The following is a 26839-nucleotide window of genomic DNA, read 5'->3' as shown; positions in this document are numbered from 1 at the left end:
ATACCTTGAAACATTGTGAGTGCATACTAGTATTGAGAGTTGGGCTTGCCTTGCAAATTATTTTTGTCTTGTAGTGGTGCAAATTTTAATAACTGCTAACATTTGTTTGCAATAAGATAGGAACAATTGTGGAGAAAATGCCAAGTCATATAGATAAAGGATTTTACATTTTCTGTGAGGTTGCGTTTTATTTGTTGTGGGGTTTTTTTTGGTTATGTTTTGTTTGTTTGTTTATATGTTAATAGTTGTTATGCTGGCATTTAGCAAACTGGAAAGCTCTGTGTGTGCAGAAAGCTCTGAAGGAACATGAAACAGATTGCGGCCTGTTTGATTATGACATTAAAATTACAATTGTTCATGTCAGCTCAATGGGGGAAATTGAGTTTTCCTGAATTTTTGTTTTTATCCAAATTTGTGTCGTGAGTTGATCCACTTAACTGTGTTTCCGTGTGAGAGTTTTTTTTTTTAATTTATTTATTCATCCACAATGTGGCTTAGTTTTCTGCACATTAGGCCTTGCTGTATTGTGCAGAGCAGATGGCGGTCAGGTGACAAATGCGTTTGTCGACCACCTATTACAGCAGTGTTAACAACAGAAGGACGTACCTGATGGTTATTGCGTTCCTTCATCGGAACACCCAACATGATTTATATCATTCAGACTCATGTGCCTTCTTCCATTCCAGCTCTACCCAGACGAAAGCCATTTCCTGTCTCATCAAAGCAACCAGCACCTCTATGCCACTCTTACGAGCTTCTACAGGGAGTGCTTGAAGGAGGAATTCATCCCACTGATTGAGGATGATGAAGAGGAGGAGGAGGAGTAGGCAGAAGACCTTTTTGCATTTGGACCATATTTTAGAGATGGAGACGGACAGCATAGTTTAGAGCTGCTCGTGTGTTATAAAGGCAACATATGGACACCTAGGATGACAATGACACTTTTTATTGCGAGGACCTGAGGTAGGAAATGCTCTCTTAAATAATTTCAGTCAAAGCACACTGAACACTGTCCTCGTCTATTGCGGGATCACATCATGCTTCAGCATTATTACAGTTGCATGGTTTTGTTCATTCCCTTCACCCCCGGACTCTTTTGTGGTAACATTTTGAGGACAACACGTCTTAACATCGTCTGACTTTTTGGATTTGTTGGATTGCAACTAAAATCTCTGGCGAAAAATGAAATACTATTTTGGGGTCAGGAACACTTGTATTGGTAAAACATTTTAGCAAGACAAATTACTCAAACTCCTTCCAAAGGTCCTTCCTAACATTGTTGGATCGCTTCACAAAGTGTTTTACTTAAATGAGAAAAATAGAAAACTTATACCTCACTATTGAGCAATGTTTTTCTCGTCAGATATTCTATTCATTTCTCATGAGAGGAGGCTCGATATTGATGCACAAAGAAATGCTCTCCGGCCACTCAGATCCTAAATAAGTGCAATTCCCTCCACCACTGTACATCAAAACATTTTATGTCACTACAAACACAACTATGTCACATTTCTTGTACAGGGGTTTTGTGTCGACATGTAAAATGCCTTATAAGGTTCAACATCCTGTAATATATCTTGCTGGCGGTGGTAGTTTTCCATTAGTAGTGTCACGTAAACCGATGTCAACTCAGGTGTTTGAGAAATAGACGCAGTTTAAGATCTGAAAGATAAAACTCTCAGTCTGCCGTATGGTCTCAATTACGTTTCTACATGACGATAATAAATAACAGGCCATACAGTAATAATTAATTTCACAATATTATTTAATATCAATGCAGGCAGTGACATCGCTAAAATGGTGCATAATCTTTTTTAGGATATTCTCCAAAGACCTACTATTTGAAAATATATTATCAAATGGACTTTTTTGCAGAATCGCTAAGGTGTTTGCATGTCTCCAGAGAATGTGTCAGGTTTTGCCACATTTTGTACAGTACAATACAGCAAAGTGTGTACATAAATATATTTTTGAGATGTCTCGTAGAAAGTTGAGTCTAAAGGGAATTCATTGATTTGACTTGGGTGTATCGTATGGTTATGTTTCTATTGTGTTTTATCTCTACAATAATTCTTAGAATGGATTTTGTAATGCTTGGTGTTTTTTTCCTTGTCATTTTAAAATGGGGGAAAAATGGAATGGACAGGGTGGTTGTGTTGGGGTTGTTGTGATTGTCCTCTAGCAATGGGAATAAATAGATCAATAAAAAAAATCAATTAACACTTAAGTGTATTGAGTCACCATTGAACACACATAGCCAATGGCATTGACTTAGACAAATATGATGAAGAATGTAGACGCTATGGCGTGATTTCTCTTGATCTGTACAGGGAGGGATTTGTGTCAAAATTAGTCACACAAATACATCCCCAAATTTTACATGTTTTTCAAATCCACAAATATAAACAAATCCAGTCCACAAATATAATTATGATTTTCTTGTGTTTTTCGGATCCACAAATACAATTGTGATTTTGTGTGTTTTGAATCCAAAAAGAAATTTGTGATTTTCATGTTTTGTCCAATCAAAAAATATATTCATGATTTTCACATGTCTTTTTATTGTTGTGTCTGTATTTAGCATTTGTAAATATTTAATTATTTTGGAAATGTATATTTTACATTGTTTAGTGAAATAGTGCTAATTAAATCAAGTTGTCAGCAGAATTCTGACTTTAAAGTGGGAATTCTCACTATAAAGTCAGAATTCTGAGAAAAAAAGTCAGAATCCTGTCACCCCCTTTTTTTTTTTCTTCACTGGCCCTAATCCTCTTCTGTACGAATGCGCTAGAGGAGTACGCCAATGGATCTTTTGGAAACACCCTTTTTGGAAGACGGACGTCCACTGCTGGACAATGTTTGTGTACAGCCTCGAGTTGTGTCGCAATGATCAGGTTTGCACATCCTCATTTCTTTCGGAACTAACAACTTTCTATTGAGTTGAAAAAAAAAATAGCTGTGCTTATATTTGAGTAATGTTTACTACTTGATGGCCAAATGAAGCGTTGAAGTTTTCCAATTAATAAAACAAAGAAAAAAAGATTTGCACTTTGGCTGGCACAAAGTTTTACTCTTAGTTCTGCATAAGTGGTTGGCACAAATTAGTGTGGTGCTCATTGTCGACATCAATTTCAACTGGCTTCTGGCAAGCAATTTGTCATTGGTGCGGTGCAGAAAAATCTTCATTTCCAATTAGATTGCAGAAACAATAATACACAACATCTAAGTCATAGCATAAAATTTGATTTGATCAAACGAAACATGTTTGTCTTCTTGTGTCCTGCAGATGTCAGTGTAAACTATTTTGGTCCTTGGCAACAGGAGCCACTGTTGTAAGCGCAGGATGACATCATCAGGTTGCCTTTCGTCCTTTTGAAATAGGAAGGTGAAGACAAAGGTGAGTGTGAGGAGGACCAAGGAGCAAAGCCTCCATGCTGCAGCTCAAGCCAACACATGAAAACAGAAAGTGATGCAGACTGCTAGGGACCATCACAAGCACAAATTGACAATTTGAATCTGTCTTGACACTGCTGGTGATGCCACAAGTCATACTGAAAATAAATCCTGGGAATTTTCCCAATGTGGGAAAATATTTAGTTTTAGAAATGCTTTGAAAATCCACATGAGAATCCAAACTGGAGAAAAACCTTTTTCTTGCTCAAATTGTGGGAGAAGTTTCCCCGCCAAGGGGAATTTACTAAGACATATCAGAGCACACACCGGAGAAAAACCTTTTGCCTGCTCAGATTGTGGTAAAACATTCAATAGAAAGACAAATTTAACAAGACATTGTATCGTACACATTGGAGAAAAAACATTTACCTGTTCAGATTGTGGCCAAAGCTTTTCCTTAAAGTCACATCTAACGAAACACAAAAAAAGAGAGAGACTTTTGTCTGCTCAGTTTGTGGTCAAAGCTTTGCTGAAAATGGCACTTTGATAGTGCACACAAGAACACACAATGGGGAAAAACCGTTTGCCTGCTCGCTGTGTGAACAAAGTTTTACTCAAAAGTCACAATTGACAAGACACGTAAGAACACACACTCGAGAGAAAGCGTAGTTTGTGGTCAACTGTTCAGAATACAGGCCAGTTTAACAGCACACTTGAGAATACACACTGGGGAGAAACCGTTCAGTTGCAGTTTGTGTTTTAAAACTTTCACTGTCAAACATTTGCTCAAGCGCCACAGAAGTGTTGATTGATGCAGCTGAAGAAAGACCTGAAGCAACTCGTGTTATTCCGACATGGGAATTTTTATATAGTGGTAGATGTAGTTGCAATATTAGTCATATGAAAACTGTACCAATGTAATTTTAATCGCAGGTAATTTCTTCTTAGTAGCTTCTTAGTGTGCACGTTAAAAAAAAGAAGACTAATTGGCCGCAGAGACAGCAGGAATATATGTATTAATTAATTATGTATATAATATGTACTTTTCTACCTCTACATAAAGACAATGTTTTTAGGTTTTGACAAATTTCAGGGTTTTTCTGGAGGGGTATTATTTTATTTTTTTTTACTAGAAAAACAGTGGGTGATATTTTGTGTGTTGTCTAATTATTTATTAATTTTCTCATACCAGCTCACCGCCGCAAATGGAGGTAAATCCATAAGGACTTAAAGTTATATTAAGAAATAAGTCATATCTATGGCTGTATACCGGCAAACTGTAATGAGATTCACTGCCATAAAAATGATGTACATAGTAAATGCTATCAAAATTGTTTAGGGGTTTAAAAAAAACCTGATCTGTTTATTAGCGAATGAAGATATTTATAATTAATACATAGTTTTAACTGTTTGTGTTTACCTGATTCACACCCCATGCCAGTAGGTGGCAGTAATGCACCTAAACAGTAATTGCAGAAGACAGTGCACTACTGCGTGCTGTCAAAAACCAAACGCGCTTCGATAAATAATTCATCCCGAGTTAGTTCTGAACAGATTGAAGCCTCGGCTCACTACCTCCGTCACCACTTTATTGGACTAAAACATAACTCAGTAAGTCTTTGTGTCTTCACTAATTCGTCTCGGTGCGCCTTGAGACTTGCTAGGTTAGCTTCGTTTAGCATAGCAAAGCGAGATTCGAAACTCGTTTGTTAGCGACACATCGGTTGATTGAGATTGAGTGTGGAAATGTGTGCAAGATCGAAAGCAGAGTACGACGAGGAACTTTGTGGGAGTAATAAAGACATCAAACGTCAACGACGAGACGCTGGTCTCAATCAAGCATCCATCAACAATCCAGTTGGGCTACTCAAAGCAGGTTTGTATGTTCACGACAAAACCCTAAACCATCATTAAAAGTAGTTGCTGTCTAAAGAACTTCAATATTTTGGTCTTCCTATTATTTAAAAAATAATACACTACTATATACTATTGAACACTGATTTGGATAAACAATATGACTAGTCTGCTATAATTATAGATTTGGAGAGTATTTACTGTTCGGAAGCTGAATTTCTGAGGATTTGGACCAACTAAACAATGAATTGATTATTTTAAAAAAAAAACTAGATTAAATTGATAATATATTAGATGCGGATGAATCCTTGAACCTCTTCGACACCAATACACCACTTGATATTTGACTTGTCCAAATCAAATTTGTGATTTTGTAATCCTGATCCCTGTAGACATCAGTGAAAAATATCTTCGTCTTGAGCAACATGAGTCAGAGTCTACTCACGTCAAAGAGGAGCCAGAGTCTGCCCTTATTACAGGAGAAGAGGAGCCAGAAACCATCCTTGTTAAAGAGGAAGATGAACCAGAGGCCCCTCACCTTAAAGAGGAAGACGACGTCATCAAGTTGCCATTGAGTTTTCCCTATTTCAAGAGTGAAGATGAGAGTGAGGAGCACAGAGGGGCAAAGCCTCCAAATAGCAACTCAACAGGTGATGCTGACCACCGTGGACCATCACTAGCATGTAGTAATGACTCATCACATTTCCTTGGTGATGATGAGGATGATAATAAAGAGGCTGAAAGGGGCATGACATGTCCCATCGACAACAAATGCTGGCAGTGTGGGAAAACATTTTGTTCCAAGGGGAATTTGAATGTTCACTTGAGAAAACACTCTGGGGACAAACCTTTCACCTGCACAGTTTGTGGCCAAAGCTTCACTGAAAGAGGCACCTTGACAGTACACACAAGAACACACACTGGAGAGAAACCTTTTGCCTGTTCATTTTGTGACGAAAGCTTCTCTGTAAAGGCAAGTTTAACCAGACACACAAGAATGCACACTGGAGAGAAACCATTCATGTGCTCAGTTTGTGGTAAGAGCTTTATCGAAAAGGGGACTTTGGTCAAACACACACGAACGCACACAGGAGAGAAAAGTTTTGTGTGCTCAGTTTGTGGTAAATGCTTCTCGGAGAAAGGCACTTTGAGAAAACACACAAGAATACACAGTGGAGAGAAAGCCTTTGCCTGCTTAGTTTGTGGTCAAAGCTTCACTGTGAAGACAAGTTTGACAAGGCATACGAAAACACACACAGGAGAGAAACCTTTTACCTGCTCAATTTGTGGCAAACGCTTCGCTGCAAAGTCTTGTTTGGTGAGGCACACCCGAATACACACTGGAGAGAAACCATTTGTATGCTCAGTTTGTGGCAAAAGTTTTGCTCAAAAGCCAAATTTAACAGTGCACAAGAGAATACACACACGGGACAAACCTTTGGCCTGCTTAGTTTGGGGTCAAAGGTTTGCGAAAAAGATGCCATTAAAAGGACACAAAGGGAGACACACGAGGGGAACACATGAATTGTCGAGCATCTGCTGAAGGGACACAAACGTGCTGCTGAGAAGGGTAGCGGACAATGAAACGGTTGCCTGCTTAATCTCTGCTGATCGCTACCTGGAAATAAACCTTTTGCCTGCTCAGTTTGTGGAAAAAAACTTTGTGATAAAGGAAGTTTAACACACTGATGAAAAACCTTTTACCTGCTCAGTTTGTAGCCAAAACTTCACTTGAATGGGGTATTTTAATTTTACACACAAGAACAGGCACTGGAGAAATACTTCTTTTCTGATGAGTTTGTTGTAAAAAAAGAAAAACTGTTACTAAAAACCCAACTTTAACACAACTCAGAAACTACACTGAAGAGAAACCTTTTGCATGCTTGATTTGCGGTAAAACCTGCTAATGAAGGTCATTTTAAACAAAACACACAAGAACCACACAGTGTGTGCATAAAGAAGTTCTATTAAAAGAAGTGTTCAGAGACAAGTGTGCTGGTGAAAATAGCGAAACTTTTTGAAGTTGGTGGGCAGAAAGCAGGCAGGAGAGAACAATTAAAACGGCTTGTATGGAGCATTGTCATCAAGTCACCAATAGGTGTCGCCATTTGTTCTGCAAATTGATGATCAATGGTGCATTTTATTTCAAACCTATGATTTGCCAACACTATCAAGTGTCACTTTATTCTCTGTAAACATATTTTGCTTCGATTCATAATGAAGCCGAGCGGCTCGCCGTCCGTTCCTCCTGCTACTGCTGCTTGAACGGCGGACGTGCAGGGACTCTGTGAGGCTGCGGTGCGCCACCGCAGGAGTCCAGATGGGTAGCACGACGTCCTGCTGCGTCCCCGCCACCCCGAAAGTCCACTCCAGACTGGAAGAGGACCACACGGAACCGAACCTACGCCAGGAGGAGACACTAACAAAGAACAATCTGCAACACATCAGTGACATCGAGAACATGGACGGTAACGTGAACGCAACACTTTCCATCGAGCTCAATTTGGCTAGAAAGTAGTTGACAGAATAAAATAAACAGTCAAAACATGGTGGAATGAGATTTTTTAAAAATCATGTCAACATCTGAACTCCCAAATAGTGGTAGGTCCAGCTTGTTTTAAAATGTGACAAGAGAAATGTCAGGAAAAGTCTACTAGAACATCTAAAATGTATTTAGGGTTAATTGGGGGGAATCTGTTTCCTGTATGAGTGTTTTCTTGTAAGGGGTAGATGCTTCCCATCAATATTTGGATTCTGTAAAGACAAAAACAAAAATTGAAAGGAGCAGAAGCGCGAGAGCAGTGGTTGTTGAGCTGGCAGGCAAGGTGTTGTGTTGTTCATGGATTATTCACCAGCGTCTCCTCTTTCGTCCTCTTTCAAGCTTCCAGGAGGAGGAGGCGTGCAGTCATGCAAGCAAATCCGACGTGTGCAATATTTTAAATGTTTAATAAATAATTAGCACTATTACATAAATTTTTACTTAAAAAACATTTTCCACCCACATTGGAATTGTGGATGTTCATTTTTAAAAGAAGGTCCTCAGCCAGATCCAATAGAATAGAACTACAAGAAAACGCACAATAATGTTACACTTTCATCAGGATGAGATTCGAATTTGCCGTGGTTTGTTAATCCAATTTCTAACGCAGACGTGTGTTCCCAGAATTGGACATGATGTTGAGTCCAGCAGATCATCCTCAAAGCTGCACCATGTTCCTCAGCAAATCCATGAATGACGGTGAGGTCATTTTCTTTTAATAATCTTATGCATATATGACAAATTATGGAATTTAATCCAATGTAACGTACTGCAATTCCTTATTTCATTCCAGAATGTAACATTTCATAATGCAACGTATCACAAAGGAACGTAATACAGTATCCTGCAATGTAATGTAACATAACATCAACAACATTTTGTTACGAAACAAACCGTAACATATGTTACATGTAACACAATGTAACATTTGTTACAAATACCTCAACGTAACACAGTGTAACACAGCATATTGTCCTGCGGTATACCATGTGCAATGTAACTTCTGATGCTAACATAGGAAATTAATTTGAAAGCTAACACTGAAGTAAACATCAAGAGCTAACTAACATTAGAATCTAACATTAGAAACAATCATGAAGCTAATATTGGACGGATCGTATAGAATCTAACATTCTTCCTGAGCTGTAACATCAGAGAAGCTAACTCGTTTAAATACTACTGCACATGTTCCTGGTCTTGTATGTTTTCCATAGAATGAAAAGAAAGATGTCAGTCGAGCTCATGAGGAACCCAGTTCGATTAAAATAGTGGAGTGAATGTATTATTTACATGCATTTATTTATTGTACTTATTTTTATTTGTGTTGTGGTCTACAATGTTTCAATGCCTAATGCCAGGTTGTGAATGGTGACAACTCCTTTTTGTGTTTTGCAGTACGAGAAAGACAGAAGATTCATTTCATCCGCTACGTGAGTTAGCACTATCATCTTCGGTAGCTGTCCATCACTTTCTTCAGGCCCACTTAAGACAAACCTTATGCGTGTGTGCGTGCGTGTTTAGCGCGGTCCGACCAGCAGATGGAAGTATAGCTCCTGCTCCACTATCTTTCTTGATGAGAACACGGTCAGCAGACCTCACCTGAAATACACTATCAAATGGTAAAATCGTTATAAATTAATACTGTTGGAATCGAGCAGAATATTATGTTCAAATATATTTTTTTTATTCGCAGTGTCGCGTTGGCAATTTACTACCACATAAAGAACAGGTGAGAGGTTGAATGTTGTCTTAGATGTCATTGATTGATTGATTGATTGATTGATTGATTGATTGATTGATTGATTGATTGATTGATTGATTGAACGTCTCCTTGCAGGGATGACAACGAAACGCCGCTTCTGGACATTTTTGACGAGAGGCTTCACCCTCTCTCGGTGGGACGTCTGCCTCTTGTGTTTATTTTTTCTTTTTTTTACATCCAGCTTCATTTCTTAATTTGACCTGCAGAGATCGCAGCAGGTGCCTGGCGACTACGATCGCCGGGACCCAGATCAGAGGCAGGTTTATCGCTTTGTCCGCACGCTCTTCTGCGCCGCGCAGCTCAGGTCTGAGTGCGCCATTGTCATGCTGGTGAGGAAACAAGGCGACTGTTGCATTTTTAAATGGCTCGCATTCAACAAAAGGACAACTAATGTTCTAGGACCATCATAAAGCACAACAATTTTCAAACTTAATTGTCATCTAAATGTAAAAAGAACATCTCGAAACCCAATGTTCCATTTCCTAACACAACACACCACAATGTAACATACTCCTAATGTAACGTACACACAATATGTTTTACACAACATACAACAGCAAATAATATTTTACGTGTCAGGTGTACCTGGAGAGGCTTCTGACGTACGCGGAGGTCTCCATGAGTCCCGCTACGTGGAGACGAATGGTGCTGGGTGCTGTCCTGCTGGCGTCCAAAGTGTGGGACGACCAGGCAGTGTGGAACGTGGACTACTGTCACATCCTCAAAGACATGACCGTGGCCGACATGTACGTCATCAGCAGCCGCGTCGGGGCTGCATTTAGAACTTCAACGATGCTACTAGAAAAAAAAAAAGTTACTCTACCACTATCTGTTGTGCTTGTTTTCTGATAGGAACGATCTGGAGCGTCACTTCCTAGAGCTTGTGCAGTTCAACATCAACGTGCCTTCGAGTGTTTATGTCAAGTATTACTTTGACCTGCGCTCGCTCTCAGAGGCCAATGACCTCAGCATCCCGCTGGAAGCCCTCAGCCACCAGAAGGCCCAAAAGCTGGAGGTACATCCTTCTCACTAGCCTGCGATCATCTAGGTCCAAAATGTGTCAACTTGTTTCTTTAAAATGTGACAGTCCGAAGACATGGAAGGTGATCTTGAAGCAAAACAAGTTTAATGAGACGCTTTTGTTATATCTTCAGGCTATTTCCAGACTGAGTGAATCCGCATTCAAGGAAGCACGGCGAGCCTCCAGGAAGCGTTCGGCTAGTGTGGATCACCTGGACGGAGACACGTGGCTTCCTGCCATCCTCTCTTAAAACCACCATATTGGTGGACATGTTGCCGAGCAGCCTCTGAGATGCAACTCTTTGAATTTTTTAAAAATGTATTTCTTTTTAGATTTAAGTATTTCCAAAGACTGTTGAATTCATGAAAGCTTGACTTTCTATCTGCTTCTTTCCCACTATCAGTTAAAGAAAACCACAAAAGAGTCATCTGTTCTAGTTTTTCTTTTCTATTACCTCCACAGCATTGGTGGAATGACGTGAGGCGTTTCGATCGCATTTTATGGAGTTTCATATTTCAAGCGGGATTAAACCAATGTGGTTCCTGTTTAATGTTCAATCTTATTGAATCCTACTGTTTGTTCCGTATTTCGTCACTTTTATCTGCGATCCAGATAGAAAGACAATCACGCTATTGTACCGTTACGATAGGGTTTTTCTGACATCTGGTGTTTCACTTCCTATTCATTTTAAACATGCTAAGTTCCACTTTTTTTAACCTCGGTTCAGATATAAAGAATAGCAACTGTCTTCCACACACAGAGAAAGCATTATTATTTAGCTCAGTGGTCCCCAACCGGTTACGTGTCAGAAATATTTTCGCGGACCGGCCTTTATATAAATAAATAATACATTTATATAAATAAATAATACATTTATAATAAATATATAAATACGATGAAATAAAATGATACGACTGGCATAAAAACAAGCATAAACGACATAATTTTTTTCATTATTTATTTATTTTTTTATTTTTTTATTTGACCTGAATTAATTGATCGTCAATAAAATAAATAAAAATAAAATTCCTGTGCAGCTTGGCGGCCCGGTACCAAGTGACCCACGGACCGGTCCCGGTCCGCGGCCCGGTGGTTGGGGACCCTCTGATTTGCCTGACTTGCAGTTAGGACCTTGTACTGGAAACAGCAGCGCAAATACAGAATGAAAGCAATATAAACGTCAGATGAATTTGGGACTTTAGTTTGTGTCAGCGCAGTATGTTCGCTAAGAACAACTCAAATTCAATCCACAAATGTAAGGTAAATTTTTTGGATGACAATTTTTTAAGCATACTAATCATCCACGATGTTACTTTAAACGAGAAGACATGAGTTGTATTTTGAAATTAGATAACCGGATGTAGATTCCGACTACTTTTCTTTACAGTGACGTGACTCCTAGCATGACGGCTATCAGCGTAGAAAAAACACGTAAATTAACACACGTCTTTATTTTCGATCGCCTGTCGAGTATTTAATTGAAATTGATGCGGCGAAGTTATTTTTAAATCTGACGTGGACACCCTTCTCCACTTCCCCTGCCCCCAACAACAGCTGAGGTACGTAAATGGAAACTTTCAATTCCCTACTCTTGTTTTGTGAATGCATTCATTTGAGTAATCGAAGACACATTAATACTTGTTTTGAAGAGGACATTTAAAGTTATACCTCTAATGTTGCTTTACTAAGTGATGCGGTTTCTAAATCGGTGGTGATGTAAAACCACAACCATGACAAGTCAGACATATACCGCAGGAAAGAAACCTAAACACGGAACTGTCAAATCTTGGTGGGACGAAGCCTGCAAGTGCATTACAACTGCAGATTTGGACGTGTCTGCCAAATTATGGCATAAAATTTGAGATGGGCAAATTTGTAAGATGTAGATGTGTGTAAAAAGGGAATACGCCTATGATAATGACCGATCTTAATAAGGAGTGTGTGTAGCCTATAATTCCTGGAAGAAAGAATGTCCAAGCTCATATTACCTTACTATTCAATCATCAGCAATGTTGTTAAAAAAAAAGAAACCCAACTAAATTTGCTCCTGTGTTGCTCATATAGGACTGAAGGCGTGAATCTGGAATGCCCGAGGGGATGGATCCTCTGGGTGCTCGCTCCCAGTTTGTGGACATCCAAACCCTCCCCACGTGGCAGCAGCTGGAAGAGGATGGCGAGCACATTCCGCAGGATCTGAGTGACAACCTGCTCAGCCAGCAGTCCTTTCCATCGCCCTTCCCCTTCAGACCCGACATCAACTGCAAAATCATCCTCTTGTGAGTCTTTTTGGAAAAACCACAAAGATCTATATTTAGCACCCTCATGTGTTTTTTACATCACGTTATGTTTAAGTAAGGTAAAAAAACATCTAAAGAAATCAACTCACTTCCTTGAAGCCTTATTACTTTACTCCACTGAAAGAAGAGTGTTTACAAATTAGACCAGTGCCTGAATAAACTAACAAAACTGATCTTAATTTGACAACAATTAAATATCACATTTATCTGCTGTGGTTTTCCACTAAATAGCTTTTTATATTTGTCGTAACTAGCTAATTTTTTAACTAACCCACTCACTAAAGTCTGACAAATCGAAGTTCCACTGTATTCAAGGTGAATGCGGCCTATAGAGTGAGTCCACTTCATAATTCCTCTTTGTGGAAGATCACATGATCCGTCTGCTGCTCAGCTTGGTGGCTGACTCAGTGTGAGCACCCTTTGTGGTAGTTTGTTTAAAGGGAATGCTTGCATTCCTGACCACTGTGACCCCAAGGAACCACCCTCGTTGACTCGTGACCACTTAAATGTGCTCCTTAAATATCCAATATTTTTCTGCCTTTGCTTTTTACACAAAACCCTCAAAAATATTTTTGTTGTTATTGGTACGTGTGCGATCTCACACAGCGACGGCAGCTCAAACAAGCGGAAATTGCTCACAGCTCTGCTACTAACATGTCAGCCAAAAATAATGGCATTGCCACCATCTTGCCCTTAGCACCGGTGACGTAGCACTGTTGAACTGCACCGCTATCACCAACACCAGCAATGAAGTGCTCAACGACAAGAACCCTGTATCAGAGCGCATCCATCAGCTGGCGGGCCCCGAGCTGAAAGACGAGCTGCTCAAACTTAAAGGTGCCCGAGGAGTTTTTATTCTAGTGTTGTAAAAATATTGGTGTAATTTTCGGCTGGTGTGTTTATTTCCCCTCTCGTGTGTTTCCTGGGCAGGATGTCGCACGGGAGAGGCGAAGCTTACAAAAGGATTCAACCTGGCAGCGAGGTTCATCATCCACACAGTGGGACCAAAGTACAAAGCCAAGTACAGAACAGCAGCAGAGAGCTCACTGTACAGCTGCTACAGGAACATCTTGCAGCTGGCCACGTAAGAACCCCAAATTCATTCATCTGTCTTTCATTCTGTTTTGTATTGTTGGATGAAAATTAAATTACTGCACAACATCCAAAGTTTTCTTCAGGTGGTCAAAGTATCAATAAGGGATTATGAATTAGTCGTAGTTAAATTATTAATAACAGCGAAATCGTTTTGTTTATTATTGAACAAAATGATTTGACATGCTCAACGTTTACAATTAACAAGATGTTTTACATCATCTCTTACCTGCTTTATCTGTCCATTTTAAAAATTAAATAAATGTGCTTCTTGAGCTCACTGTTAACTGATTTTGTTTTTGGGATTTTTTTTTTTTCTTTCTTAAAATCAACCTGAGCATTCACATGTGATTGTCTCCCCAAAACAAGGGAACAGTCGATGGCATCTGTTGGCATCAGCGTAGTGAGCACAGCCAAACGAGGATACCCACTGGAGGACGCCGCACACATCGCATTCAGTAAGGCTCACAAAATAAGTGTGGAAAGTTTTTGTGGTCTAAATAAATGATAGCAAGATGCATCATTTCGAATGTTGTTTCACCAAAAGGACAAACTAATAACATTTACCAACTCAATTTGAAATAAAAAAAGAAAATCTCTTACGAAAGGGGAAGTAAAACTAAAATGAGGTGATGTTGCAAAAGTGCGTGCCAGGGGGTTGAATGAACATCTATCAGGAAATGAAAAGATGCCAGATGTTAACGTTCCTTGAGCACATGCACATGTCTTCCAGTCGTCCCACCCGTTGACTCACTCATCAAATTACATTCCGATACTGTCACAACCAGCACCGCCATTACTCTAACTCCGATTCACATAACACAATTGCAGGCTGGCTACCTACCGACTACAATATTATCATTACAAAAAAAAAAAAAGTATTTTAAGTCAGAGGTGTCAAATCCAACTCAAGAATGTAAAACCCCGCCGAGCTTGTTTACCTGCTGGCTTGTCTTTTTTTCCACCTTGACTAAAGCCTCCATGGTGACTCGTTTGAATATGATTGGTTAATTCTGAACATCCCCTACCCACATAGTGCATACTTGTGCAACCACATTACCTCAGTTATTTATACATACTTCCCTTCTTGGAAATTGGACTAAAGGTTTTAAATAAGTAACAGTATCTTCAAGACTTTTTAATAAACTTGGTATTTTATCCACACTTCACAGGAACAGTCCGCAGGTTCCTGGAAAAGCATGGAAGCAGCATCGAGGCAGTGGTGTTTGCTGTGTCAGACACTGAGGAGGTTTGTCGGACTTTGGACCATCAATTGAACCTGCGTGTCAGGACGACTAAAGGTTCTGTTTGTGCATATGATTCTGTAGGCGGTGTATAGGAAATTGCTGCCGCTCTACTTTCCGCGCTCCGAGGAGGAGGAGAGGGTGTGCCTGCCACTCGTGCCAGCCGATATCGGCAACTCGGAGGGCGAGCCTGTCATCCCCGAGAGGCAAATCCGCATCTCTGAAAAACCGGGAAGCTTGGAAGGTAAAATACTCTTACTCACTGGACACGTCATTATTGTAGTAAATGCATGTTAAGTTTATTGATACACTATGTTTCAACACAGTTTCAAGTGAGAAATTAGTGTTAAAAAACAAATATGACAAACACATAGGGCTGCTTCATATTGGAAAAAAATACATTGCTAAATATATTGCGACGTGAAGAAAAAAATACAGGATTAGGTCTCTTTCTTCCTTTGAGCCGAGAGTCATTGATGTCATGTCCTCCAGGTCAAAGAGGCAAGATTGTTGGAACTGTTCTCTGTTCAAAGTCTAGCATCTGTGATTGTCCGGAGTTGCCATGTGTAACTTGGACTGTGAAGGCACCATTATGCCGAAATGTTTTGGAGCAGCACACGATGCCATCCAAGCAACGTCTGAGACATCCCTGCTTATTTCAGCAAGATGGTGCCAAGCCTGCATGTGTTAAAACAGCGTGGCTTCGGAGGAAGTGTGAAAATACTTGTTAAAAATGGAAAAGAATTCCACCTGTAAAGCTTACTGTCCTCAGTTCCCAAATGTTGTTCAAAGGAAAGGTAATGTAACGAATAATTTGAAAACTAAGCCAGTCTCGGAATGTGGGTCAGCACCCGCCTAGTACCATCTTGCGCCTCTATGTCAGTCAGCAAAGTAGCCAGTTGAAGGACTTGGATGAGAAACATATTTGGCGGTGGTGCCAGCGGAACATCTGGGACACCCACCCACACTCGCACACAGTCATGTGACTAATCCTGAGAAAATCTTTCCTTGCCTTAGCACATCACTTTTGAAGTAAGTGTATTTATAAATAAGCTATTAATTTGTCTACATTTTGGCACAGATGATTCGGAGGAAGACAATCTGGAGTCAGATCTAGGCCAAGTGGGCCATCACGCCTTTGCTCGAATGGAGGGTGACGTCGACAAGCAACGCAAGCTGATTCTACAGGGTCACATGTCAGAGGCAGCCGTGCAAAAGCAGCACCAAAGGAAGTAAGCGCACCATCGATAATAATCTATTCTCCATCCATCCATTTTTGTGTATCCTCGCAAAATGGGTGTTTTTGAGGGTCTCGGATGCACAAACTAAAAGTGGTTATACAAGACAACAAAGAGCCATATGGACTAAATTTGGATTTGGCTTAAATTACTAGAGTTGGTTTAATGATAGCCTAGGATATTGGTGGATGATTGGCCAACTTATTGTGTCTCTCGTCTCTAGCTACAACCGCTGGTTGTGCCAAGCCAGAGCAGAGGACCTCTCCGACATCGCTGCCCTGAAAGCATTATATCAGACAGGTAGTGTTTTTGTGTATGTTGTTTATGTCTTCACTAATAGGGCAGCTGGCCACAAATGAGTCCAACTTTTCATGTTGCTGGTGCACTTTAGTTGCAAAGTGTCTTCCTCCAGTAGAGGGCCATGTTGCTCCACATTCCTTCAGAGTGGTTGTTGGGATGCTCGGGCACACCAAAGCGCCGTATAGGCTCCCCCTACCAATTCAGCCGAATCTAGTCTGAGGCTCTATTGTTTAGCATGGCACATTCAAGTGAAGCTCTCGTGGCACCTTGGTTAGGAGTGGCTGCTTTAGAAAATGGATGGATGCATAATGTTCATGCAGTTCATTTAAATGACACTATGATTCGGTTCTATGAGAATTATGTTAGAACTTGTGATCCTTCGTCACATTACTGGAGGCTTTTAAATTACGTTGCCAGTGACTAGGTGCTTTATTGATGCATTATGTACACAATATCATACGCATGAACTTGTGTTTGTGTTTCTAGGTGTGGACATGTGTGGCAGGACAGTGATGGTTGTGGTGGGAAGAAACATTCCAGTGACCCTTATTGACCTTGAGAAGGTTACTGTGAGATTTATCATAATAAGAGTGAATTTAAAGAAAAAAAAAAACTTTTTTATTTAAATTTTATTATTTTTCATTGGATCAAATTATAGCTGTCAAAAAATAATGCAACAATGTTTAAAAAATTGGGGGATTTTTAATTTAAAAAGAAAAAAAACTTTATTGAATTAAATTTTCTTTATAATGCAAACTGAGCACTATTGACAGTGAAATTAACTAAATTAATTAAAAAAAAAACTGGAAATAAGTTGAAACATTTAACAAACATTAAAATTTCAAATAAAATCTGAATGAAACCTAGTCAGTTTTAATACATCCCCTTTAAGTTTGAGGTCATTTTAGTGAGAATTAACTGTTATGTGACCATAAAATGTCAAATATTTTTGCAAAACCGCATATTGAATGAATTCACATAGAATTCAAGTCATTAAGTCCCAAAGACAAAATGTGAGTCTTTGAAGGTGCTTTGACATACATACTCTAGAAGAAATTCATTTATTTTGTGGTCACAGACACAACCCCCAAGCCTGTTTATCAGATAAGACTTTTGAAAGTCAACAAATAACCTTCTGTATGCTGTGGAATTTATACAGATCCGATTTGTTTGTTTGTGCATACAGGCCTTGCTGTATTTCATTCATGTGATGGACCACATTGCTGTTAAGGAGTATGTGATGGTCTACTTCCACACGCTGACGGGAGAACACAACCACTTGAACACGGAATTCCTCAAAAACCTCCATGACATCGTTGACGTCAAGTGAGTGTTTGGTGGGACGGTGACAATTTACAAACGACTTATGCTAGTGTTGTTTTGTCGATGATGATGATGATGATGAAGAAATCATGTCCTTTTTTTTTTCTTTTTAATGATGACAAGAAAACAGCTTGAAATGTTCTTCGAAGCTGAGTTACAAGTTCTCGTAATGCCGCAGACAGTTATGTGTTTAGGATTTGGCACAAGTGGAACAGGTCATTAAAAAGAAAAAAAGACCAATAACAACCACTTCACTGACTTCTGAGAATCTGGAGCATATATTTGAAAATCTTCCTTAATCCTTCCAGACTCGGCCTGTCATCATAACGGATTATTAATAAAACGGATTCAGTTTCCATCAAGAAGTATGGCAAGAGATTTGTTACCAAATAACTCGTTTTGGCCACCTCCCATTAGCGTGCCTAGCACACAGTGCAGCAATCGTGTAAATATCTGACTTTGAAGATAAACTGAAAAGTGTCGCGCAGCAAAATGGAGCCCTAGTGTACCACGATTTTAGTTCACAACGATGTTTTATTTATTTTTTTTGCTTAGCAACCTTGCGTTCTATAGTCAAGTACTTTTGCTTTATTCTTCAGTGGGTGGTCTTTTAAAGCACCTTACAAGCTCAAGAAGCACAGAAGGAGGTCAACATTATTCCTCTGCTAACTATCGAGCTCCCTCCATCCATCCAACCAACCACTGAGTGTTTCACATTACACGCCAGGATCGCTCTCTTCCATAAATACTTCAAACCCGCAAAAGAAGGATTGCAGTGTGGATTTACCTCACTGCACAGTGGGCTGTAATTCCAACTCTTAAACTTTATTCTGGCTCAATCGCCGGCAGAAGCGAGCCCAAGCACGGCACATTTCAACCCATCTTGCCTCTTCGCTTTGCTTCGTATGTCTTCTGGCTCCAGATCGCCCGAACGTGCCGCAGTGTTTCCACTCATTACTGGCTGTGTTCGGAGACATGTGAAATGAACCCAATTTTTTTTTCCTAGCAGAAAAACTGAAGGCATACATAATAATAATGATAATAATATAATTTATTTTTAATTTCTTTTATAACATTTCCAGCATCGTATGTAATAAAATCTCATAGATATATTTTGGTTTTATAGCTCACCTTTTGTGACAGCATTATTCTCCAGACCTATTTTCTGTTTCATGCATTCTAGGTTTAAGAAGAATTTAAAGGCCTTCTACTTTGTACATCCGACATTTCGCTCAAAGGTAAGACATGTTGTTTGATGTGATTAATTTATTGTTTTAATTGTCTTACCACACTTTGTTTGCAGCTGGCTGTTGTAAAGTAAATATAACTGAGTTAAATGGATGCACTTTAAATGCTGGTCGGTGAGTTCAGACTTCCATCAGGAGCTCAAATGTGACTGGTTATTTTTGATTATGGCCAATCAAATGATGTCAAATATCAAGCAATCCCCTCCTGTAAGAGAGGGTGTGCACACTTGCGCAATAATATTTTCTCAGTTCTTTATATTAACAGGTACAGATTGTCATGAGATCTCATAATTATCCATAAATCAATATAAATAATAGATGGGGAGACTGCAGTGTGTTGTCATCTGTCAAAAATGTTCCGGTTATCTGACCGATTGTGACCCATGTCGTTGTGCCACATGAGCCTTTCTTGTCCCACCCGCAGGTGTCAACTTGGTTCTTCACCACCTTCAGCGTGTCCGGCATGAAGGACAAAGTGCGTTACCTTGACAACCTGCAGCAGCTCTTCACCTGCATCAGGCCGGAGCAGATTGACATCCCGCCTTTTGTGCTGGACTACGATGCACGGGTGAGCCCATGCTCATTTTCAGCAATAGTTGATTACAGTGTTACGTGTTCATGTCAAGGTTCAAGAAAATTCACTTAAAAAAAACTTTAACGCTACTGGCTCATGACATTTTAACGTTCCTAAACTAAATCAAACTAATAAGTTGTGACCCAGTTTCAATAACAATTAAAAAAAAATATATACTTTATAGATCATATTTTACATAAATCAGTACATCATATTTTAAACCTACTAAAAGAGGAGTAAAGTCATGATTACAGTATGATTTGTGTTTGGAAAAAAAAAAACATGGCTTCTCTGTCGTCCTCCATCGCATGTCATTCGTTGCTGAATGTGATAAGCAACGTGAGAGAGGAACAGCTGAGCTCAAAAATCTTTTGGGGATGGAAGTTTCCATTGAGAAAGACCAATCGTAAAACAGGTCAAGTCAGGTTTTTTGATTAAGGAAGGCCAGAGGGCACTTTGACAGAAAACATTTGGCTTGATACTCTTCAATCTTGAGTTCTACTTTAAACCTAAATAGTCCATTTTTTGTGATCTTAACCCTTCTTGTTTTTTTAAATAAAATAATTTGCTGTGTATTTTGGGTCATTCTCCCATTTCAAGACTTGTGACTAAGACCAAGTTTCCTGACACGCATAAATGTTTTTTTCTCCTTCATTTGTGGCCTTGTTTCTGTTCTCTCTATTACAGTTGAACGGACGTTCCCAGTCGTCTGGCCCATGAGAGCCGACCCATTACGCTCTGTCAGGTCGGAAACCATTTATAAACATTTTGTGGTCGACAGCGGACTCTTTCCATACCCGGAATGTCCAACGACTCAAAGTTACGTGACGCGGTGATGGTCATTATGCAGGTAGAAGACGTCTGACGCTAAATGACATCGAGAAAATGTCATACCAGGTTTAAGTTGGAATCGATCTACCACAAGGTAGCACTGAATGTTTTTATTTTAAAATCGACTATCAAAAGCTTTACTTTCATGCCATTCAAAGTACTTCTGTTGCAATCGGTACTGTTCACACTTGAAGATTCATTTTCGAGCACATTATCATTTCAAAATCAATCATTTGCCAGGGGACCTAAAATTAAGACCTAATGATCTTTTCCATCAACAATGGTAAGGTTAGCTAGCATCCAGGGAATTAGTCAAATTTAAACATCATTTAATGCCAATTGAAGTTTGAGTAGTCTTCTGCCAAATGAGAAATGGAAAGTTAGCTAACTCGTAGCGAGCAAACTGTAATCTAAAGTCGCATTTTAAAATGCTTTTACTACTTCCAGCTTCAGCGTTATTTTGCCAGACGAGTCGGGCCATGTGGCGCCTTTGGCGTCAAGGCATCGGACTCCTACGGCAGATTTATGTTCTTTGTTTAGAAGATACAAGACAAACTTCTTGTCAGAGCTAATAGATTGGCTTCTAGCCGCTTCCAAGCTGCCTGATTAAGATCTGAATGGCTTCCGGTCCATTCTTTCCATTCTGTCAACATGGCGTCGCTTTGCTTTACACAATTGTCTTTGGTTTTCCAATGGCAATGACACTTGTATTTGTTCACTTTATTTTGTGGTTTGCACAAGCACATTTTTTTTCCGAATTGCCATTGAAGAGGGGGGGGGGGGGGGGTGGGTGATATCAAAACTATAGGAGTCATTTAAAACATTCCTCTGATTGATTTACAGTCTGTCTAGTGATCACATGACCTTCCAGCTCGACACATAAGACTGAACTCAAAGGTTGTGTTGTTTGTCTGAACGTTTCCAAAACAAAAGTTGTGACATTTTTAAGGTTTCCTCAGAAATGTGAAATTGTGAATAAAATATTTTGGAAGTATTCGAGGTATTTCCTAGGTAATAGTGCAAAATTGATTTTTGGAAATGTATCTCTTAAAATGTTTTATTTCATTTTAATTCAATTGTTAATTGTCAACTTTTTTTATACTTTGATTAAAGTTATCTGCTGTATTTTGTATTTTTGTTTTCTTTTCTTGCCGGCTGTATGGACGAGCTGACATTTCACAAACACAAAAATGTGGAGGTCAATGTTTTCTTTTTTTTCTTTTTTAGTCAAGATTTGTGTCAGTGGAGTGGGGTGGACATAAAAGTACGAAACACTCCAAAAGGTGGTGAAAATGCCAGCTTGACAGAAAGACTTTCATGAGTGTGTTGAATCTGTCCAGCTTTAAAAATAGCTGAGAATGAAAATGCGGGTGTGCTCTCCAAGTTCCGCGCTCGTTGGATATTTGAACGCTTGAAGCCAGACCGAGTTCACTTGGAAGAACTTTGGGGCGACGAGTTCAAGTGCTCTTTATATCATTACAGGCTGTGATGTCACCCATGTGGAGAATGCCACTAGATGCAGAAAGATTCATACCAATCCATGTGTTCCGCTAAGTTGTTTGAAGTTTTGGAGGTGTTTAATGCCAAACTCGTAAAGTTTTAGTAGACGTCTTAAAATTTCCATTTGATGCAATAATTCCACCAGAAATGTACCTCAAGTACAAGACATTTGTAATGTAATCTCCTGTAATTGTTTATCTTCAAACATTTATTTGTAACTTTGAAATGTTTTATTTAACTTTTGCAATATGCTTTGAGTTATTTGAGTGCTGTAAGCGTAGTTACAATTCAAATGATACATCATGATACAGTGACAAACAATAATACTGTTAATTATTTTACAAATAAAACTTTTTGATGAGCACTAGTGTATTTTTTATAAATGGTTGACCTATTTCATGTATAAAGTTCGTGTGACACGTACGCATTTTGTTTTCTAATTTTTCTCATATGTTTACTCCTAGTTTCAAATTGAGGCAGGAGGAATCTATGACTATTGTTTAGCCTTGGAATAGCTTCATGCTTTCTGATTCACTTTTATCTGGAACCAATGAACAAAATGGTTCCTTGCATCAATGATTGGACCAGTTTGGGCAACAAATCAGCCGTTCAGATTCAACGTCTCGACAGACACTTCACACATTATTGATGGGATGAAAGATAAATCGAACACAGACTCGAAAAAGTTTTTAAGAACAACACACAGAACTTGATGCGCAGAAGCCAACAAGACAAACCAAGTTCTTAAATCAGAGCAACACTGCCTGATCTCCACGTCGACTTTGTAAAAAAAAAAAAAAATGCTTTGCTGTTCAGCAGCAGAACACGTGGAAAGCGTGACCATGTTTCAAAGTGGAGCAGGCATTAAAATATAAAATATTGCACTATGCAACCCGAGACAAAGCTGAGAGAAAGACACAGCTGCTCTGTATTTATCAATACACCACAACTTTTTTTTTTTTATTGATTTACAATGTTTTACTGCTAAACCATAGCTAATATTAGCAAAGGTGAAAATTGGCACAAATTTTGAAAAATTCCACCCATTCATATTCATCACCGTGCCCTAAAAATGAGAATCGTTTTTCTACTTCCCAAAGTAAAGACAACATTAATGTATAAATGGAATAAGTTTAGGTTTATTTGTTCATTCATCCTTTTTGTTCATGATCAAAATTCCTTTCTGAAAATAAAAGTACAGTACACACACACACACATATAGACGCACACACTCGCACTCATACACACACAGAATGACCATTAACAGTAAGACTTTGACCATGTATGACCCTTGACATGAATAACTACTTCACCCTTGACCCTGACCTTTGACTCCTGAATCTTCACCTCAAACCCCTGACCCGAACCCAAAAAAACAACCATGTATAGTACTGTACATGCAGTAATGCTTTTTTAGTTAAAAAAAAAAAAAAAAGGCTATATACAGTAAGGCTTTTTTTTTTTAGTTAAAAATAAAAAAAATTCTCCTCTGCTTCGGGAACTTCTAAGCTGTTTAAAAGTCCTCTTTCCTGCTTTGAATAAATCCAACCTTGGGAACTCTTTTAACAGCTCGGTATTCTTCATGAATAGCTTATCTTTACAAGGAAATTCAAAGTAAACATCACGAGTTTCTGAATTTTCTTGGAATTTGGCCACAAGGAGTAATTCTCAAGAAATACAGCCCAGATCTTCCTGTTCCAGATCGATATTGGAGAGATCGCCTGAGGGTTAAGAGTGACGTAATAGTATAATCACACTCAATCAGTCATGCCAAGCAAAAGACTACACTGTCTTAGTTGAGTTAATTTTGTTAAAAATTATTTTAAGAATATTTGATTATTCTGAAATGTTAATGAATGACTACACTTGGGAATTTACCACACTTGGGTGTGTTTTATTTGTGCAGCAAATAAAGGTTCACGGTGCATATGCAATTTCACGAAACCTATGAGCATGCAAGTATGCAAAGCAAAAGCTAACAAAAGACATTCTTCAACGATCGACAAGATAATATTCTTTAATGGTGTTTCTATACAATACATTAATTAATAATATATATTATTATATTAATTAAAAATAAATCCAAAACAGACTGACTGAATAGATGTCCATAAAGATAAATGGTACCTTGACTTACAAGTAAAAATTTTCTTTCAAGAATTTCTTGTCCATCAAACCAATTTTTCCTCATTTATATGTCATATTTAGATTTGTACTTTTACACAAACGTATCAATAAATTAGAAGATAACATTTGAATTATCTTTCAATGCATGAGGAGAAGGGAAAATCAGTGATGAACAATTGACACATGTAGGTGACTGCAATTCATAGGCAATGACTAGTCCCTTAAAATGTTTGTGAGAATAAAGGCATGGAATGGTGCTAGTGTTGGCTCGTGAGTGAACGATGGGTTCAAAAGAACGAATCTTTTCAGTGAGCGAGAGTGAACGAATTTCCTAAAGTGAATCGTTCTTTTTTCAGTTCATATGACTTCAACCAGTAGGTGTCGGTAATGCCCATTGAAGCTGGTGCCACCTCGCCGTAAAACAAAACGAAGAAGAAAATGACGTAACTTCCCGTTCGCAAGAACGGATCAGTGAGGGAACGAATCCGGACTTTCCCGTTCGCGGACCAGTCAATGAGTGAAATGCCTTCTTGTGCATCAACGGATCAGTCAGTGAACGTGTTGCGTCTCTTTTTTGGCGTGAACTATGTAAGTCAGAATGTCGATTTACGATTTGCCAAGGAAAGAAAGAACCACTCACTGAAACACCACTTCTTTTATGCACGTTTTCTCCGAGCTTTATTGCATGAAGGGATGCGCCGTTATGCAAAAAACGGGGAGATTATGCTTCTCTTTGGGTAATTTTGATTTTATAAATTACAGATCGTGAGCGGCAGCGGAGCCCCATTTCAACCCCTTACACTGAGTGCCAAGCAGGGAAGAAATGGGTACCATTTTTATAGTCTCCAGTATGACCCGGCCGGGGTTCGAACCGACAAGTCTCAGGGCGGACACGCTACCTCTAGTCCACTGAGCTGGTAAACACTATTGTATAGTGGTATAACACTTATAGTAGTTTTTAAATAACGTATGCATATATACGCCTAAATATTGTTATCCAATATATCTACTGCAATTTCACATTGGATTGCTCGTTTGAGATTTACTTTTAATATTATTATTTTTAATAAACATTTATGTTAAAACTTGTCTGGTGTTTTATTCCTTGTTTTTATATTCGCCAATTAAAACATAAAAATCAGACATTTGGTTAACTGCTTTATATGACAATATGTGTATGTATATCTACTGCAATTTCACATTAGATTGCTGGTTTGAAATTTATTTTTATTATTATTATTATTTTAATAAACATTAAAAACCTGTTAAAACTTGTCTGGTGTTTTATTCCTTGTTTTTATTTTTTTGGGCATGAAAACAAAAATTTGGCATTTGGTTAACTGCTTTATATGACAATATGTATATGTGTTTTACGTTGTGTAATATGTTGGTGTCCCCCAAAATAAAGAGCAAGTAGTCAAATACACATTCTTGACACGTACAAAAAATGCATAAAGTTATTAGGTACACCTAAAAATGGTGGTGTACCTAATGGAGTGTCCGCGTGACGTCACAGATCAACCAGCCAATCAGGAGGTGGGGGTGAGGGCGGGTGTGGCACTTTTCACTTTCAGTTCAGCTTTGGCAATGATTTTTCCCTAATGAACTGGCCTGTTATTAGGTACACTTGAAAATGGCGGTGTACCTAATGGAGTGTCCAAGTGACATCGCAGATCAAACAGCCAATCAGAAAGTGGGGGTGAGGGCGGGTGTGGCACGTTTCACTTTCAGTTAAGCTTTGGCAATGATTTTTCCCTAATGAACTGGCCTGTTATTAGGTACACTTGAAAATGGCGGTGTACCTAATGGAGTGTCCAAGTGACATCACAGATCAAACAGCCAATCAGAAAGTGGGGGTGAGGGCGGGTGTGGCACTTTTCACTTTCAGTTAAGCTTTGGCAATGATTTTTCCCTAATGAACTGGCCTGTTATTAGGTACACTTGAAAATGGCGGTGTACCTAATGGAGTGTCCAAGTGACATCACAGATCAAACAGCCAATCAGAAAGTGGGGGTGAGGGCGGGTGTGGCACTTTTCACTCAAACCAGGGGTGTCGACCTCCAGTCCTCGAGGGGCCGCGTTCCAATATGTTTTCCAAGTTACCCTCGTTAAACACACCTGCGTGAAAACTTTTGGTCATTTTCACGTTCTGCAGGAGCTAAAAGTTTTCACGCAGGTGCACTTAACGAGGGAATCTTGGAAAACATGTTGGAATGCGGCCCGAGGACTAGAGCTTGACACTTGTGACCTTTGACCATGATATTTCCCTAATAAAGTGGCCTGTTATTAGGTACACTTGAAAATGGCGGTGTACCTAATGGAGTGTCCGTGTGATTCCCTCGTTAAGCGCACCTGCGTGAAAACTTTTGGTCATTTTCACGTTCTGCAGGAGCTAAAACTTTTCACGCAGGTGCACTTAACGAGGGAATCTTGGAAAACATGTTGGAATGCGGCCCCGAGGACTAGAGCTTGACACCTGTGGCCTTTGACCATGATA

General features: G+C 39.2%; 4 protein-coding genes across 6 annotated transcripts in view; all 4 read left to right on the top strand.

Annotated features, from left to right (window-relative positions):
* The window catches only part of LOC119115303 (inactive dipeptidyl peptidase 10-like), a 44490-nt gene extending 42268 nt beyond the window's left edge, over nucleotides 1-2222 (top strand). For all 3 annotated transcript variants that reach the window (XM_037239697.1, XM_037239698.1, XM_037239696.1), the window contains exon 26: nucleotides 687-2222. In XM_037239697.1, coding sequence (XP_037095592.1) covers nucleotides 687-827 — 141 coding nt within the window. In that variant the 3' untranslated portion in view covers nucleotides 828-2222. The remainder of the gene's footprint in view (nucleotides 1-686) is intronic.
* A 2890-nt stretch (nucleotides 2223-5112) lies between these two features.
* Nucleotides 5113-6936, top strand: LOC119115368 (zinc finger protein OZF-like). Its single transcript, XM_037239803.1, has 2 exons — nucleotides 5113-5269; nucleotides 5640-6936. The coding sequence occupies exons 1-2, from the start codon at nucleotides 5140-5142 to the stop codon at nucleotides 6788-6790; spliced, it is 1281 nt and encodes a 426-aa protein (XP_037095698.1). The 5' UTR covers nucleotides 5113-5139; the 3' UTR covers nucleotides 6791-6936.
* A 425-nt stretch (nucleotides 6937-7361) lies between these two features.
* Nucleotides 7362-11100, top strand: LOC119115369 (cyclin-Y-like). Its single transcript, XM_037239804.1, has 10 exons — nucleotides 7362-7715; nucleotides 8411-8485; nucleotides 9182-9216; nucleotides 9308-9405; nucleotides 9480-9515; nucleotides 9624-9681; nucleotides 9755-9877; nucleotides 10128-10294; nucleotides 10401-10563; nucleotides 10703-11100. The coding sequence occupies exons 1-10, from the start codon at nucleotides 7568-7570 to the stop codon at nucleotides 10817-10819; spliced, it is 1020 nt and encodes a 339-aa protein (XP_037095699.1). The 5' UTR covers nucleotides 7362-7567; the 3' UTR covers nucleotides 10820-11100.
* An 842-nt stretch (nucleotides 11101-11942) lies between these two features.
* On the top strand, nucleotides 11943-20948 carry gdap2 (ganglioside induced differentiation associated protein 2). The gene is made up of 14 exons (XM_037239642.1): nucleotides 11943-12128; nucleotides 12634-12845; nucleotides 13564-13703; nucleotides 13797-13950; nucleotides 14328-14416; nucleotides 15131-15207; nucleotides 15287-15446; nucleotides 16284-16434; nucleotides 16664-16740; nucleotides 17227-17303; nucleotides 17927-18066; nucleotides 19247-19301; nucleotides 19735-19878; nucleotides 20572-20948. The coding sequence occupies exons 2-14, from the start codon at nucleotides 12655-12657 to the stop codon at nucleotides 20602-20604; spliced, it is 1488 nt and encodes a 495-aa protein (XP_037095537.1). The 5' UTR covers nucleotides 11943-12128; nucleotides 12634-12654; the 3' UTR covers nucleotides 20605-20948.
* Nucleotides 20949-26839: the final 5891 nt, after the last annotated feature.

This window comes from Syngnathus acus, chromosome 21 (genome assembly GCF_901709675.1).
Source record: "Syngnathus acus chromosome 21, fSynAcu1.2, whole genome shotgun sequence".
Lineage (NCBI taxonomy): Eukaryota > Metazoa > Chordata > Actinopteri > Syngnathiformes > Syngnathidae > Syngnathus > Syngnathus acus.
Note: the sequence above shows the minus strand (reverse complement) of the source record. Positions and strands in the feature narration are given on the sequence as shown.